Genomic DNA, 17,352 nt, shown 5'->3' on the forward strand with positions numbered 1-17,352 from the left:
CAGAACTTGCTTTCCGCGTGAGGACACGAGGTCAAGAGGTGAGGAAGAACCCCTAGGATAACACTGTCTCATGCAACAGTGCGAACCCCATCCTGGACCATCGCACGCCTCATGCAACTGTATGAACCCACTCCTGATCATCCCTGCCTCATGTACTGTAACCATTTGCATTTCTGGCTGAATATCGCCTCACACAAATGCATGAACAATGTTATTTCGTAGCTGTAGTAGCCTCATACAATTGGGTCTTGTTTAAGAAGAGCTTGGATTTCAGGTGTCGAGGTGAACCAGTGTCTCCATCAAACATAAGGGTTGGATGCGGCTAAGATGAGCTTAGATCCCCATGGAAATGAGAGGTAGGGTGCTCTCTAGGCAAGCCTGAGTCCTCATAAAGCATGAGAAATGGATGCTGTCTGGGAGTTTCCGTATATGCAAGTTTTGCCCAGATCATCCGGGGGGGTCTACGTTATGCATAAGAAACGGATTTTATTCCGTGTGGGTCCCACGTCAGACAGGAGGAGTTGGTGCTCACTAGATGAGTTTTAATCCCATCAGCGTAGAAGTGGTAGAGTGCTACCTGTTAAGAGAGACAGCAAACCCTCCCCCACATCAAACATGTGAGGTGGATGCCCTCCTATGGGAGTCCCTGCCTAGGGAGCTCGTTCAGGCAAGTGTCACCGTCACGCACGAACGGTGAGGGTACTGTCGAGGTAAGTGCCCGTGCCCACCATCCCCGACGAGCACAGGTGGTTACTCTTTCCAAAGTCGGTCTTCTGTAGGATCCCCGTCAGACATGAGAGGGTGGGTACTGTTCAAGAGAAGCATGGGTCTCCCTCCTCCGCCCCGTTAAGGTCCCCGTTAAGCATGAGTAGGCGAATGTTGCCCCCGTGAGCGTGCAAGTCGACCTCAAGCATTGGAGAGGGCGCTGTTCAGGCGACGCAGTACACCATTCTACCTCAAGAGTCTGGGAGAACCTGTAACATTAGCGTGTGGACTGGTTTTGTTACGCGACTTTAATCTACGTTTCGAACACGGGGATTATCCTATACCACACCTCGGGAAGTGTGGCATGAACAAAAAATACAATATTTTTACCAAACGAAAAAAAACTTACGATGAAAAGAAAAGGAGCGAGTTTTTGAGAGATAAAAAATACAATTTTCTGCCTGCGCGGAGACGAAAAAAAAAAAAAAAGATAAATGAAAGGGTGTTCCTTGGCCATGATTACTGCCCAGTGACCCCAGGTAAGGACACAGAAGAGAGAGAGGAGGGGCGGGAGGGAGCCATGAAACCCCGTCAGGTCAGTAAGAGTGGAAGTATATAAGAGGCTGGCCGACTTGAGAGGACATCACACTCCACCATGAAGCTCCTGGTGAGTCGAGACGCCGGACCCTCCCGCCGGCCTGGGACCAGAAGGAGAGAGTGATCATCCACACAGATCACTACATTTCTTCAGGCTATAGGAACGAAGTGTTGGTGTACATGGGAAGCGTTGTATGTGACAGTGTGCTCCACAAAGCATAACCGAAAGATTTCGTTAACCCCGACTAATTGGAGAGGGGAAAACTGTCGAGTTAATTACAACTGCCTTACAGGGAGGGAGTTCCATGAAAATTTATTTCTTCTGTCATTGTTAGAATACAGGATCGTCATCAAGCCAGCTAAATGTACAAACGTCTGCATAACCTGCTGGGTGATTTGGTTGTAAAGTTTGTGTTGAGAGAGTTATACCTTGTTATGTACGTCTGCTAATGGGATGAAGAACGCCTGGTGCATGTGCTATGTTATGCAGACACTGGTGATGGTTGCGAGGTTCGTGGAGCTGTACTAACATTGGCAAGGGTTGAGAGGTTCTTGGTGTTGTAGCAACACTGGTAATGGTTGTTTGTGGTGTTGTAGCACACTGGTAATGGTTGTTTGTGGTGTTGTAGCACACTGGTAATGGTTGTTTGTGGTGTTGTAGCAACACTGGTAATGGTTGTTTGTGGTGTTGTAGCAACACTGGTAATGGGAGAGATGTTTAAGGTGTGTAGCAACACTGATAATGGATGTTTGTGGTGTTGTAGCATCACTGGTTATGGTAGAGATGTTAATGGTGTTGTAGCAACACTGGTAATAGTTGTTTGTGGTGTTGTAGCAACACTGGTAATGGGAAAGATGTTTGTGGTGTTGTAGCAACACTGATAATGGTTGTCTGTGGTGTTGTAGCAACACTGGTAATGGTTGTTTGTGGTGTTGTAGCAACACTGGTAATGGTTGTCTGTGGTGTTGTAGCAACACTGGTAATGGTTGTTTGTGGTGTTGTAGCAACACTGGTAATGGTTGTTTGTGGTGTTGTAGCAACACTGGTAATGGTTGTTTGTGGTGTTGTAGCAACACTGGTAATGGGAGAGATGTTTGTGGTGTTGTAGCAACACTGATAATGGTTGTCTGTGGTGTTGTAGCAACACTGGTAATGATTGTTTGTGGTGTTGTAGCAACACTGGTAATGGTTGTTTGTGGTGTTGTAGCAACACTGGTAATGGTTGTTTGAGGTGTTGTAGCATCACTGGTAATGGTAGAGATGTTTGTGGTGTTGTAGCAACACTGATAATGGATGTTTGTGGTGTTGTAGCAACACTGGTAATGGGTAAGATGTTTGTGGTGTTGTAGCAACACTGATAATGGATGTTTGTGGTGTTGTAGCAACACTGGTAATGGATGTTTGTGGTGTTGTAGCATCACTGGTTATGGTAGAGATGTTTGTGGTGTTGTAGCAACACTGGTAATGGCTATGATGTTTGTGATATTGTATCATCAACACTTGCAGTAGTTGTGGGATGTTAGTGGTGTTGTGACAAGGCTGGTAATGGTTGGGATAATTGCGCAGCCACGATATAACTGGTTATGGTCAACAGCGGTAAAGTTATTTATGTCTCACAAAACTTTGTATCAGAAGAGGAAAATACTTTGTGAATACAACCAAGGATATTTATCTATTGTTGAGTATGCGATATTCATATATTTTTGTTCAGCTTAAAGTGTTTACTTTCATGTCATTGTCCATGTTGGACAGAGAATTCTGATGATAAAGAAATGGGAAAAACTTGATTCTTTTTATCTTTATCTCATTTGTGTTCACTTTATACCACAGATTCTGGCGTGCACCTTGGCAGCTGCCGCAGCGGACGGCACATATGGCGGCTCTGGCTTCTCTGGGGGCTCAAGCTTCTCTGGGGGCTCTGGCTTCTCTGGAGGCTCTGGCTTCTCTGGGGGCTCTGGCTTCTCTGGAGGCTCTAGCTTCTCTGGGGGCTCTGGCTTCTCAGGGGGCTCTGGCTTCTCTGGGGGCTCAGGCTTCTCTGGGGGCTCAGGCTTCTCTGGGGGCTCAGGCTTCTCTGGAGGTTCTGGGCTGTCCTTCGGTGGCTCAGGATTCTCTTCTGGTGGCTGTGGGGCAGGTCAGGTCCGCCATACAGATGGGAGCTGCGTGACGCCTGTGGTCACCCGGAACCTATACGTCTACCAGGCCCCTCCAACGTCCCCGATCACTGGTCCACGACCTCAAGTTCCTCCACCAAGAGTAGAGCACAATATTTTATTCATCCGCACCTCAGACGGATTTGCAGGCCAACAGCCTGTTGTCGTGCCACCGCCCCAGCAGAAGAACATCGTCTACGTCCTCAACAAGCGACCACAACTGGGTCAGCAAGTCATCCACGTCCCAGAACCGGAGCAAGATACTCCAGAGGTCTTCTTCGTCAACTATTCCGAGGGCGACAACCCGACTCTGCCCACCGGTGAGGACCTCCAGTCTGCCCTGAGCATCGCCTCCCAAACTGACGGGGGCGTCATTACCGGAGACCATCAAGGAGGTATCGGCACCTCCCACCTCTCCACTCTCTACCGCACACCATAGTCAACCCCCTCCCACCTTCAGTCTCGACCAGCTCGGGCTGGCGATATGCGTGTTGCTGATGCTACACATCTGTTTTTGTTGTTGTGTGTTAATTGTTGAAATACCATTAAAAGAGTAATGTTAGACTCCGTCTGTTCGAGGTTACATCGGAAGTGGAGGGTTCAAGTCTGGCGAGGCTGGGAACCCAGTCTCGTCAAAGACCTTCTCAACTGAAAGGAGTCCAGGTTTCGCTGCTCCTGGAAGTGGCGCAGCCTTAGGTTGTAGGAGCTTGTACAAAGATATCCTAGGTAAGAGTGAGAGTCCTAGGAAAAGGTCCGACGGCACCACTACTACTGATAATCATAATGACAATAATGAAGATGATGATAATTACCATTAAGCAATAACCCAAATTTAAATCTTCGCCTCTTCTTTGTATATCAACAGATTGTTCTAAGTCTTCTTATCTCATTATTGTATCTCTCATGACGATGTGATCATTACATGAAAGTGCACTTGGGAACTTATCATGTTTCATTTTCCTCGTGGTTATCAGCAAATAAAAGATCATATGCTAAGTCAGGAAAACAGGGCAACACCAAACACTTGGACTTATCATCCTTTTCCACATTTTTGTTATCAGATTCTAGCTTTCCAGGAAACCTTGTTCACAAACCACTTAGGACAACATAACTGCCTAAAGGTACGTCTTATATGACTACATATACCAACCTTGTGGGATAACATATCCGTAATGCTCTAAAAACATAGACAAATCTACAGACACTTTTACAGAAGGATCGTGAGCTGAAAAATAATGAATATAGCTCTCAGCATTAGTAGGCTACCTGTGGATCTTAAAGGATCAGATTCCCTAGCTATCAACGCATCAAGAAACGGCAAATTGCCTTTTTTTTTTTCCCCTCCACTCAATCGTGCATCTGATGGTGGGGTAAATGTTATTTAGTTCATTGAGGAAAACATCACAATCTTGGGAAGATGGCCAGAAGGACCACACATCATCAACGTATCAAAGCCATATTTTTGGATGGTTACTGACCGAAGTTAGTGTCTCAGTCTCAAAGTATTCCAAGAATAAGTTACTGAGGATGTGATGAAGAGGATTTCCCATGGCTAGACCGAATCTCTGTCTGTGAAAATTACCTTCATCATCATGGAAAACATTACTGGAAACACGAAGCTCTACCAAGTCAATGAAAGTTATTATGGGCATGGGTAAGGCAAGAGTGAGATCAGATAATTCTTAATTGGGTATGTGATGGTTTCTTCGGTGGGGACTTTCGTGAATATGGAATTCACAAGGAAACTAATGAGTTGATGTTCAGGCAAATTAATGTTTCTAGCCTTGTTTACAAAATCTAAGCTATTTATAGCATGCGATAGAAATATTTTCCTTGAACATGGCTAAGGTGTTTAGCTAACCTTTTGGATAACTTATAACCAGAAGAATTAATAGAGGAGATAATTGGTCTGTGGGAACATCCATTTTTGTGAGTTTTAGGGAGACCTGATGAAGTGGATTGTCTTCGTGAAACATGTAGTACAGCATGTATTGAAAAACAGATGTTGAATAAAATGATCTGAACTCGTATCGAATTGTGATTTCATCTTTTATCATCACGGTCACACAGACAACACACACACACACACACACACATATATATATATATATATATATATATATATATATATATATATATATATTGCAATAGGTCACAGTAGTGCGCTTGATCTAGTAATCGGTGATAACTACGAGGAAAACAAAACATAATAAATTCCCAAGTGCACTTTCGTGTAATGATCACATCGTCAGGGGAGATACAAGAATATGAAATAAAAGACTTTAGAACAGTCAGAGGCAAGAAGCAAGGCTAAGACGCCATAGCCAAACAAGTATATATATATATATATATATATATATATATATATATATATATATATATATATATATATATATATATATATATATATATTATATATATATATATATATATATATATATATATATATATATATATATATATATGGGGTGAAAGGCCAAGCCATTGGTCGTACCGTTGTAAATCAACGAGAGCGCAGCGTAAGGTGGCGCTGTGTGTGTGTGTGTGTGTGTGACGTGGACACTGTCATGGTCGGCCCGCCCGGGGACCAACTCGAGTGACGGGCAAACTGACCACAGGCTATTCACATCATGCAACGCCAGAGGGCCAGCGCGAGTCTCCAGCACCGCCAAGCTGGCTGATATACTCTCATCCACCCTGGTGACACTGATTCCCTGTTCGACATCACCAAGCCTGGTTAGAGGATATACCTATATACCATCACCAAGACTGGTTACTAGATAGTCCTATAAGCCACAGAACCAACCCTGGTTACCAGACAGTCCTATAAGCCATATAACCAAGCCTGTTTACTATATAAGCCTCTAGACCATCAACACTCCTAGCTACTAGAGAATCCTATAACCACTCATCAATCCTGGTCACCAGACAGACCTATAAGTCATCATCTAGCCTGGTCACCATATAGTCTGTGCACCATCACCAATCTTGGTCAATAGGAATGACCCACATTTGATCACACATGTCTTACTATGAGCCTACCATGACATCATTGCCATGCCGGATCATGTATGATAAATGATGGGGAATCCTTTTATTTCCTCGTATGAGTATCTTTCCCAGAGATAGCTGACCATCATATCTTGCACCGTCAGGAGTGTTGCCCACGCCCGTCCTATGAGGAGAGTCGGGTCAGACGTTGGACCCTTCCTGTGTGACCAGTCTGGGGTCCATCAAAAGGGAAGAGAATGGGTTCAGTTAGGGAGAGTAAAGAAAGCAGCTTGAGTACCTAGCGCAGTGATGGGCGGAGGTGCGAAGAGGCAGGTATATAAGGAGGCGATGGACCCGACTCCATATCACACTCCGTCATGAAGCTGATGGTGAGTGGTTCCTCCCGCTGGTCAACGGTGCGCCCCACGCGGGCTACTGGTGGTACAGGTGACCACCTTAAAAACATCCGGTTTTCGTCCTCGGCGTCGGATTTCGCGGTGGGGGTTGCGGGCGGCGGACCCTGGATGATGCGGTGTTCCCAAGCATTTCTACTTTCCTCCACGGTACAACCGCTTTTTGCTCGACGGTGAAAAAGACGGAGCGGAGCGACCTGGTCCCCATTCGACGGGCAGTTAACTCAGGTTACGGGTGCTTACTTTTACGAATTATGTAAACGTTTTTTTTTTCAACCTTTCCTCATTGGAATACACTTGAAGAATAATCTAACGCTGTCCAGTAACGCGTTACCTGTCTCTGTATCTTCGTCAGTATCTTGTCCCTTTCCGTTTTCTTCTTTCTTCTCCTATTGGGCTTCACTTGTATCTTTCATCGAGCTGAAAGATTTTGTTTAGATTTTCCTTCCCGTAACCTTTCCTGACGTCATGTGAAACGTACTCTGTGATTGAGACCAAGTGTGTGTAGTGCTAGGGTCGGGTTGTGCTTCTTAAGGAGCCTCGAAGTAAAAGGCGTTCCAAACAAGTTGATGCGATTTTTCTAGTGGATCGAGAGGGCAGTGGGTCCTCCCACTCGTGTGGAGCAAGGACCCCGGCTAGTCCTGCCACTTGTGGAGTGAGACCCCCGGGGAGTCCTATGACCTGTGGAATGAGGACATACTGAGTCCTGCGACCTATGGAGTGAGGAACTGGTGGGTCAAGCCATTTGTGTGGAGCGTGGCCTCGCCAAGTCCTGCCTCGTGTGGACCCGGGTAGTGCTATGCAGGATGCGGAGTGGCAGGCGTTATTCTCTAGACCTGTATGCCCAGTCTATATTCTCCCTCACTAACACTCAGCTGAATAATCGCTTCTGAATGTTGGTAGGAGGATCTAAAGGTTAGGCCATGACTCTTTTGTTCTTCTTCGGCTAGGAACGTAGGGCCGTCTGCTTGTTAAGGGATATATTCATTCCATATACATTTCAAAGCACCTTATCATCTGACGCACTTGGATAGTTACCTCACGAGAATAGAATACCATCAAGTACAGAGGTGAGTTGAGTGTTGACGACAGGTGGATGGGTGAGTATTGTGAGCACCGTCGTGGTGCCAGTCACTCTGTTGTGTGTTCTTGTTTGCACAAACTATTATTAAAGAAAGGTTGCTCATAATGCCTGAACCTTGAGTACATCTGATGTCTTGCATATCACTCACAGATCCTGGCCTCCGTGCTGGTGGTTGGCGCTAACGCTGCCCCACAGGGATACAGTCTACCTAGGCCCTCTGGTCCTGCGTTCTCCATTGGCGGCTCATCCTTTGGCCCAGGACCCGTATCGGTTGGCTCAGGGCTCCCCTCCGGCGGCCCTGGCTTCATCGGAGGCGGCTGCGGTCCAGGCGAGGTCCTCCATGTGGACGGCAGCTGCGCGATTCCTGAAGTCACCCGCAACTTGTACGTCTTCACCGCCCCTCCGTCGCCTCCGATAGTTGGTCCTCCACCACAAATCCCTCCGCCGAAAGTCGAGCATAATATTGTCTTCATCCGCGCCCCAGAAGCTGGCCCAATCGTGGATCCTGTTGTAGTGCCACCGCCTCAGCAGAAGAACGTCGTCTACGTTCTCAACAAGCGACCAGAACTGGATCAGCAAGTTATCCACGTCCCGGTACCTGAGCAAGAGTCTCCTCAGGTCTACTTCGTCAACTACGCCGAGGGTGACAACCCGACTCTACCCACCGGTGAGGATCTCCAGTCTGCCCTCAGCGCCGCCTCCCAAGGTGGCGGTGAAGTAATCGAGAGTGGCGGCGGCATCACTGGTGGGGATGGTGGAATCTTTTTGGCCGGCGCTGGCGGAGTTGGCGGAGGTGGCGGCTTCGTGACTGGTGCCAGCGGAGTTGACGGCGGTGGTGTCAGCTACAGCCCTCCTATCATTTCTCCCCCATCAACATTGTACAGACAGCCTTAGACACCTACATCCCTTTAAACTTAGGCAGTTGACAGTTTGACTGTCATACCGTATTATCATTGTTATGCGAGAAATCTTAGGTCAATCGTGGCTTATGAAGCCTCATATTGTTTACGCACTGTTTGTTATATCATCAAATATATGTTGACATATAATGTTTTCATCGACTTTCTCTACTTCCCTCCACGATCAGGTGCCGTGCACCTCAACATTTCTGAACTCGGTGATCCTGACCGTTGTCATCCAAGATCGGCTGATCTCATTTGATAAGACTACGTAAATAAACGTCACAAATTGAACAGAAGGAAGGTACAGCTCTCAGCACGTCACTGACACATGAGTTCACACATGAATGATGCAAAAAGGAATTAAAGAAGAATCTCGTCCCACTAAATCATATTTGTCTGATACGATACTTTTCATAAATCAAGCGCCAGAGCGTTCGTATACTCACAGAATAATAAGTACTGCTCTGGCCACCACCACCACAGTCTGTCTACCACGGAAAATAAAAGATACTTTGAGGGAGTTACGCAAAAAGAGGCTAGACGTTTATGACAAGATCATTCCGTAGGAGGGTAAACGGATATTCAGTCCGTGGGCACCAATACCCAACAGCTACGGAAGATCTGGGCCAGGAGGATACACTGATAGTGGTGACACATGAGCTGGGCCAGGAGGATACACTGATACTGGTGACACTGGTGAGATAGACACTTTGCTTTTCGCCTTCTTTGTGGGCGAATTCGACCCAGCCTTTTGAAATTTCACTTCTGTGTGTGTGTGTGTGTGTGTGTGTGTGTGTGTGTGTGTGTGTCTGTGTGTGTGTGTGTCAAATGAGATGAACGGAACATCTTAAAATAATTCAGTTTCAATCCCCGAAGACAAAGAGTGAACTGCTCCCTCCGAAGTTGGGTCCATCATATTCTAAACTAAGCTTCCTGTATCATTCCCTTCATTAGTAGTGTATGATCCCAACTGGTCGGTTGGTCATGGTGACCATCACACAAGAGGACGCTGGGTTAAACATGCCTTCGAGAACACAACATCGATTTGTGCTTTGGGCCTTTCTGGTGAGGGTGTTGATGGGAGTCCCTGTAACGTTTGGTATTTTTCTTAGTCTAATGGTGTAACGGTTAGCGTTCCTGATCGTGAAGCATTCACTTCACGGGCCTCCCGTGCATAGGTTCGAATCCTGGTTGCGACAGTCGGCCCACAGTCAACCCAGCGGTTCATCCACCCTTAGGGTTTCGTCGATGAAATGGGTACATAGCTCGGACTAGAGTATTATATATATATATATATATATATATATATATATATATATAGCGTTAATGGGATGGCTGCTCGTGCCGTCGTAGCTAAAAGAAGACAAAAAATATAGACTACCTTAATGGCCAATGAGAATCTAGGGTTGAAGTGTTGTTTTGGGAGCCAATCAATCTTGTAATTATGCATTTTATCGATTCCATGTTTGAAGAATTTTTCGATATATTCGTTACGTAATTACTGGGTTATCTAGCGGGTAGGGGGGGAGTATTATGAGATATTTCCCAACCTCATTTCAAGCAAAGATACGTTTTATTATAGTATATCTCAATCCTAAAAGAAAACGTTTTTCGATTTAGAAAAATTACCCTATGATTTGCTGATATTTTGCTTATAACAAAAGATTTTCTTGAAAACCTCTTCTGCATAAGGACAATTTTTTCATGCTCGGTAAGACTCTGTGGTTGAAATGATGTTTTTGAGAGGGCCATTCAGTCTTGTAGTTAAGCATTTAAATGATTACATGTTTGGACGATTTTTTTTTTATTATTATTGGTTTCGTATTCATTGGGGATCTCTCGGTCAAGTGAAGCACTGTGACATATTTCCCCAAAGCATTTCAATAGGCTTCAATCTTATATATATATATATATATATATATATATATATATATATATATATATATATATATATATATATATACAACCACACTAATCCGTGATGAAAGTTATGAAGGTGGCACGACATGTTTCGTGGAGACAATCCACCTCATCAGGTACCAGTACTTCATAAAGTCATTCACATCTCAACATCACAACAGAAGCACCCACCGTCCAGCGTCTACCAAACTAGACAACACTCTGGCCTGACCAACAGTAACCGTGAAAAGGGATAGTGGTTAAGGGTGAGGTTGGGTGGTGAGGGGGTTTACGTGGCGGGGGTTGGTTGACCTGGCTAGCTAGGTGTGTCAGGAACCACTTTTCTTACACTTCCGTTTTTTTTGGTCAATTCTCTCATAATGACTTGGTTAATGATAGGATGGGTTTTACGGTTTCCTGGGGACAAATGAAAGTTATTAGTATTGCCAATTAAGACAGATTCAATGACCGTTGCGAGTGGTATAACCTAGCAGAAGGCTATAGAAAAACTGGAATTTTCAAGGTCTACTGGGTGATCGTTATCTATCTATCTATCTATCTATCTATCTATATATATATATATATATATATATATATATATATATATATGAGAGAGAGAGAGAGAGAGAGAGAGAGAGAGAGAGAGAGAGAGAGAGAGAGAGAGAGAGAGAGACTCAATGCGTCCGCCTTGACCAGGGCGTTCTTCACTTGCACCCCATTTTACCGCCTCAGTTTACATAAAGACGAAAAAAAAAAAAAATGACTAACGCGGACGACACGCTAAGATGATCACGGTCATCATGATAATAGAACCTGAATCTATTGGACAGTAATGGCTACGAACTCGCATGCCACTGGTCACTCGTCAAGCATTTGGCGCATGATTCATAGCGGGTCGCTCGACCGGTTTGGCTCGGTACGCTGCTACACACACACACACACACACACACACACAGAGTTACTTATGGGTGTTTCGGGGGGACGCGGACCGCGTCCTACCACAACAGTAGTGAGGTTCCCATAAGAGAAGTGGTTCGCCGAACCAACACCATTACGACGACCCTGCCGAAGGAGCCAGCAGGGTGAGGACAGGGTTGGTTACGGGGGTTAAAGTATCCTCAGGAGCGAGATAGGGTCTTGAGAACACAGAGGTAACGAAACCCGCCCTCCCTTGTGTATATGATCTGTCCATCTCACATCTACAGATGATGATGATATAAATTGATGATGATGATGTAAATTGATGATGATGATGTAAATCGATGATGATATAAACTGATGATGATGATTATGTAAATTGATGATACTGATAATGTAAATTTATGATGATAATGTAAATTGATGATGATGATGTAAACTGATGATGATGTAAACATGACGATGATGATGATTATGTAAATTGATGATGATGATGTAAACTGATGAACGATCTCTATACAGAAGAATATGATTAAGTCCATGATCTAAGGAGAGGTACGGTCTCAAGGTTAGATTAGATTAGGTATGGAAGGGTAAGGTTAGGTCAGGGGTCCGCGCAGGGGTGAACTCTGGGTTTGTGGTGAGAGCCATGAGTTGTGTGGTAGGATTACTCCTGTCGCCGAGGGGGATAAGTGTTGCTTCGTTGCGTTTGGTCAGCAGGTGTTTGCGTCAGGTTAATCTGCGAGAGGCTAGTCATGGTGTAGCATGAGGCTAATAATGAGAGAGTCTGGTCCCGGGCCCAGAGTGGCCGCGGCCCCCTCACACACACCATGGAGAGTCGTAGACCATGTAGGGTTGCGGCGGAGCAATGTGATGTTACCAGGGGAGAGTGCGTTGATGAGCCACGTGATGTCACAAGGCTAAAGCACAGTGGAGGACTGAGGCGTGACTAGGCCAGAGTGCGTTCGTTGACCATGTGATGCCACTGACTAGAAGTGTGGTGCTGGCGGCCCACGCGATTTCACTAAGGTGGAGTTTAGTGGTGGATTACGTGATGTCACTGGGCTAGAGTGTGACGTCGGACCGTGCGATGTCACTAGGGTAGAGCCAAGTGGTGGACCTTGTGATGTCACTAGGGCAGAGCCTAGTGGTGGACCTTGTGATGTCACTAGGGCAGAGCCTAGTGGTGGACCTTGTGATTTCACGAAGGTAATGTCCGGTGAAGGTGGATGATGTAGGACTCTAGGGTAGAGCACATGGGTGGAGACAGGTGGTGCAGGACTCTAGGGTTGAGTACAGGGGTGGAGGCAGGTGGTGCAGGAATCTAGGGTAGAGTACAGGGGTGGAGGCAGGTGGTGCAGATATCTAGGGTAGAGTACAGGAGTGGAGGCAGGTGGTGCAGGACTCTAGGGTAGAGTACAGGGGTGGAGGCAGGTGGTGCTGGACTCTAGGGTAGAGTACACGGGTGGAGACAGGTGGTGCAGGACTCTAGGGTAGAGTACAGGGGTGGAGGCAGGTGGTGCAGATATCTAGGGTAGAGTACAGGAGTGGAGGCAGGTGGTGCAGGACTCTAGGGTAGAGTACAGGGGTGGAGGCAGGTGGTGCTGGACTCTAGGGTAGAGTACACGGGTGGAGACAGGTGGTGCTGGACTTTAGGGCTGAGTACAGGGGTGGAGGCAGGTGGTGCAGGAATCTAGGGTTGAGTACAGGGGTGGAGGCAAGTGGTGCTGGACTCTAGGGTAGAGTACAGGGGTGGAGGCAGGTGGTGCAGGACTCTAGGGTTGAGTACAGGGGTGGAGGCAGGTGGTGCAGGACTCTAGGGTAGAGTACAGGGGTGGAGGCAGGTGGTGCAGGAATCTAGGGTAGAGTACATGGGTGGAGGCAGGTGGTGCAGGACTCTAGGGTAGAGTACAGGGGTGGAGGCAGGTGGTGCTGGACTCTAGGGAAGAGTACAAGGGTGGAGGCAGGTGGTGCTAGACTCTAGGGTAGAGTACACGGGTGGAGACAGGTGGTGCTGGACTCTAGGATAGAGTACAGAGGTGGAGGCAGGTGGTGCTGGACTCTAGGGTTGAGTATAGGGGTGGAGGCAGGTGGTGCTGGACTCTAGGGTAAAGTACAAGGGTGTAGGCAGGTGGTGTTGGATCTATGGTAGAGTACAAGGGTGTAGGCAGGTGGTGTTGGACTCTAGGGTAGAGTACAGGGGTGGAGGAGACAGCCTGATGCAGTAGGTTCAGCTGTCTTCATAGGGAGGCCAGCTGCGTCGTGCCAGGGTGACTCACTGAACCTCGTTGGACTCATGAGTACCTGGTCTGTCTCGCCGTGAACGTCGTATGGACTCACGAGTACCTGGTTTCTCTCTCCCTAACACGACCCTCGGTGACATGCCACTGCACAGTGCCAGTCCTCACACTGGCATGTGATACTACAAGGGGAGCTGGATGTATGTTTTACATAGGCTCTCCTCCAGCTCTGCACCTGTGTATAGTACGATTATGGACGACGGTCGGGCCTTACGGTGACGTCAGGTACAGCGGAGGCTATAAACAACTTGTTTATCATCCACATAACAAATAACAAACGTACGACTATCGGTGGCCACGCTCTTTTTACCCATCACTTTGGGGCGCATTGGTGTGCGCACCCTGGATTTAGGCTTAGCGTGGGTTAAGAAAGTGTTTGAGTCTGTGCTGAATAACAAGTATGTCCTAACCTTAATGTCTCGAGATGGTATAAGGGGGTATGGCTGGCTCGGTTTTCCTCCAGTCATCACGAAGATGTTTGTCCTTCGTAGAAAAAGTCTACTGGGGCTTGATCAGAGTAGTTGTGGCCTCACACATTACCACGTTGGAGAGGGGAAGCACGACACCATTATGACAGTGCCTCATGGTAAGTAACAGTGAGGTGAGGAGGGAGAGATTCAATCTTCTTGTGTTTGTCTAGTCTTGCACAAGGTTGCCCAATGTCGGATGAACGATGCATACTGATGGTCTACTCAGGGGTCAGATACAATGCATGAATTCTAAACAACTTCCAAGGAAATGAATGTAGTACATGTTGTTGACAAGAAGTCCCTTTGTATCAAATCTCTTCCCTTCTGCAGCTCAGATGATGCAGCAGGAACTGTCACACAACAAACTCGTGTGTGTGTGTGTCCACTCGGGATACCTAGAGAGGGAAAGCAACGAATCATCCTACAGAAGATGGCAAAGAAAGCAATGTTTACGAAGCACAGAGAGAGAGAGAGAGAGAGGGGCTTATATAAAGCGTCGAGCGTAGCGAGAGGACACCACACTCCACCATGAAGCTCCTGGTGAGTTGGGCCTCCTGCAGGCTCTGGTCCTGTGTTCCTCCTCAGTGTAGTAGTGCTGAACATAACCGTAGTACAACGCTTGTATTAACTCGGACGGATGTGTAGCTTTCCTTATCATGGAACGATAGAGAGGCAGATTGTCACGCCAGACCCAAAAAACTTTCTTGAGTCGCAGGGTTTGAAGATGATCTTGTACCGACGTCTTGTGTGTAGCAGACGACATACGGCATCAGCAAGGACGCATCTCGTGGGTCATAGTGTGTAAACACGATGACTCGGGCTGAGTTCGCGGGCGAAAATGTCTCCATGAATGAATGTTGAATGTTTGACGCCTCTGGCTAACACCAGGGGTGGGTGAGTGTCATGAGACATACAAATATCACCAGGGGTGAGTGAGTGTGATGAGACGGTTATTACAAGGGGTGAGTGAGTGTGATGAGAGATATAATCGTTTGCTTAAATCTTACCTCGTTACTGTTTACAGCTTCTTGTCTAAATGGTATACATAATCACTCTTGGTCACAACACATGCATTTCTCCTCCAGTAATACTTGTACATCTCTTATAGTCTCAATTCCCACCTGACAGAGTGATGGTGATCATTCAAGAGGTCACCAAATATATCCTGTTCACTGTGACGGAAGGTGAAGTGTATTACAGAGCTGCTGTACACCGGCCACAAGGAAGACATGAACACTTTCTCAAACGTCAGTCGTTCTCTGTTCTTCATATCAACTTAACACTTTTAAGACTAACATGTTCTTTACTGGCCCAAGGTCACTGTTCTCTTGTCTCGCTCTGTAAAGACATAGTTACAACGTTTCAAGTACAGTGACTGAAACTCGAAGGATCTTCCTTTGGCGTAGACCAAATGAATGAGGTGACTGTGTACATTCATACTCTGGACGTACGTAGTTGATCTCAGAGTGACGACCAATGACTTTCAGGCGTACCAATATACCTGAGTGGTAGCCATGTTTCTTGTATGTACACACACACTTCATGTTGGGCAGCAAGTCTTTGACCCATACTCTTACTTCTGAGTGACACTCACAATCTAAGTGGTGCTTCCAAGACACTGGTCACAGTTTACATGCCATTTCACCCATGGTGATCGTATGAATTGCCAATCTCAAATAGTTATACTTCAGATCTTCACTGATAACACTTATCCCACAGATCCTGGTTTCAGTGACCGTAGCGGCCGCGTACGCCGTTCCTCAAGGCTACAGTGTGCCCTCACCTCCCAGGACAAGCCCCACCTATGGTGGTTCAGGGTTCTCAGGCGGCGGAGGGTTCTCAGGCGGAGGAGGTTTCTCAGGCGGCGGAGGGTTCTCAGGCGGCGGAGGATTCTCAGGCGGTGGAGGATTCTCAGGCGGTGGAGGTTTCTCAGGCGGCGGAGGTTTCTCAGGCGGCGGAGGATTCTCAGGTGGCGGCTCTGGCCACTCTGGAGGCAGCTGTGGTCAAGGTCAGATCCGTCATGTGGACGGCAGCTGCGTGACGCCTGTGGTCACCCGGAACCTGTACGTCTACCAGGCCCCTCCAACGTCCCCAATCACTGGTCCACGACCCCAAGTTCCTCCACCAAGAGTCGAGCACAATATCATATTCATCCGCACCCCAGAGGGAGTTCTGGGTCAGGAGCCTGTTGTCGTGCCACCGCCCCAGCAGAAGAACATCGTCTACGTCCTCAACAAGCGACCAGAACTGGATCAGCAAGTCATCCACGTCCCAGGACCAGAGCAACAGACTCCTCAGGTCTACTTCGTCAATTATGCTGAGGGTGACAACCCGACTCTGCCCACCGGCGAGGACCTCCAGTCTGCACTCAGCATCGCCTCCCAAGGTGGAGGTGACGTGATTGATGGCAGCGGTAGTGGCATTGGCGGTGTAAACGGTGGGGTTAACATTGGCGGCGGCAACATTGGCGGCGGCAGCTACAGCCCTCCCTCCGTCTCCACCCCGTCATCAGCGTACTCACATCCATAAAGCCACAATATTTCAGGATGACTTTGTATAATCATATCTGTTTATCAGCCTCACACATACTATATGTCACTAAAAAGCGACAAGGTGGTATATTAAACATTTATATTTATGAACTGTCGCATTTGATATACTTGGTGAGGTATCGAGTTAATAAAGGTTTATAGAATATTCACATATTTCTTTTGCCTCCAGAGATTGTAGAGAGTGAGATGTTTGCTGCCATATCAATATATGTACGTAGACATGGGGTACAGGCGTCGAAATGGCTTTCCTTTTTATTTTGGAAGGAAAGCGTCGGAACTAATAATGCGTCCATTACTAGTGAAATTGTGCTTCTTAAAAGAAAAACGAAACTATTCGCTAATTTAAATCCGTCATTACATTTCTCTGAAA

The 17,352-nt window shown here is 46.8% G+C and overlaps 3 protein-coding genes and 1 long non-coding RNA gene across 5 annotated transcripts in view; 3 read left to right on the plus strand and 1 right to left on the minus strand.

The window, feature by feature from the left end:
• LOC139762434 (uncharacterized) overlaps positions 1-17,352 on the minus strand; it is a 117,638-nt gene that overhangs the window by 94,294 nt on the left and 5,992 nt on the right. The window lies entirely within an intron of this gene.
• LOC139762425 (uncharacterized) lies at positions 1,279-4,396 on the plus strand. Its single transcript, XM_071687297.1, has 2 exons — positions 1,279-1,372; positions 3,134-4,396. Exons 1-2 carry the CDS (start codon positions 1,361-1,363, stop codon positions 3,890-3,892), a joined length of 771 nt encoding a protein of 256 aa, XP_071543398.1. The 5' UTR covers positions 1,279-1,360; the 3' UTR covers positions 3,893-4,396.
• Positions 6,804-8,994, plus strand: LOC139762579 (uncharacterized). The gene is made up of 2 exons (XM_071687606.1): positions 6,804-6,833; positions 8,092-8,994. Exons 1-2 carry the CDS (start codon positions 6,822-6,824, stop codon positions 8,833-8,835), a joined length of 756 nt encoding a protein of 251 aa, XP_071543707.1. The 5' UTR covers positions 6,804-6,821; the 3' UTR covers positions 8,836-8,994.
• On the plus strand, positions 14,888-17,127 carry LOC139762431 (uncharacterized). Its single transcript, XM_071687322.1, has 2 exons — positions 14,888-14,970; positions 16,150-17,127. Exons 1-2 carry the CDS (start codon positions 14,959-14,961, stop codon positions 16,957-16,959), a joined length of 822 nt encoding a protein of 273 aa, XP_071543423.1. The 5' UTR covers positions 14,888-14,958; the 3' UTR covers positions 16,960-17,127.

Source organism: Panulirus ornatus, chromosome 43, assembly GCF_036320965.1.
Source record: "Panulirus ornatus isolate Po-2019 chromosome 43, ASM3632096v1, whole genome shotgun sequence".
Lineage (NCBI taxonomy): Eukaryota > Metazoa > Arthropoda > Malacostraca > Decapoda > Palinuridae > Panulirus > Panulirus ornatus.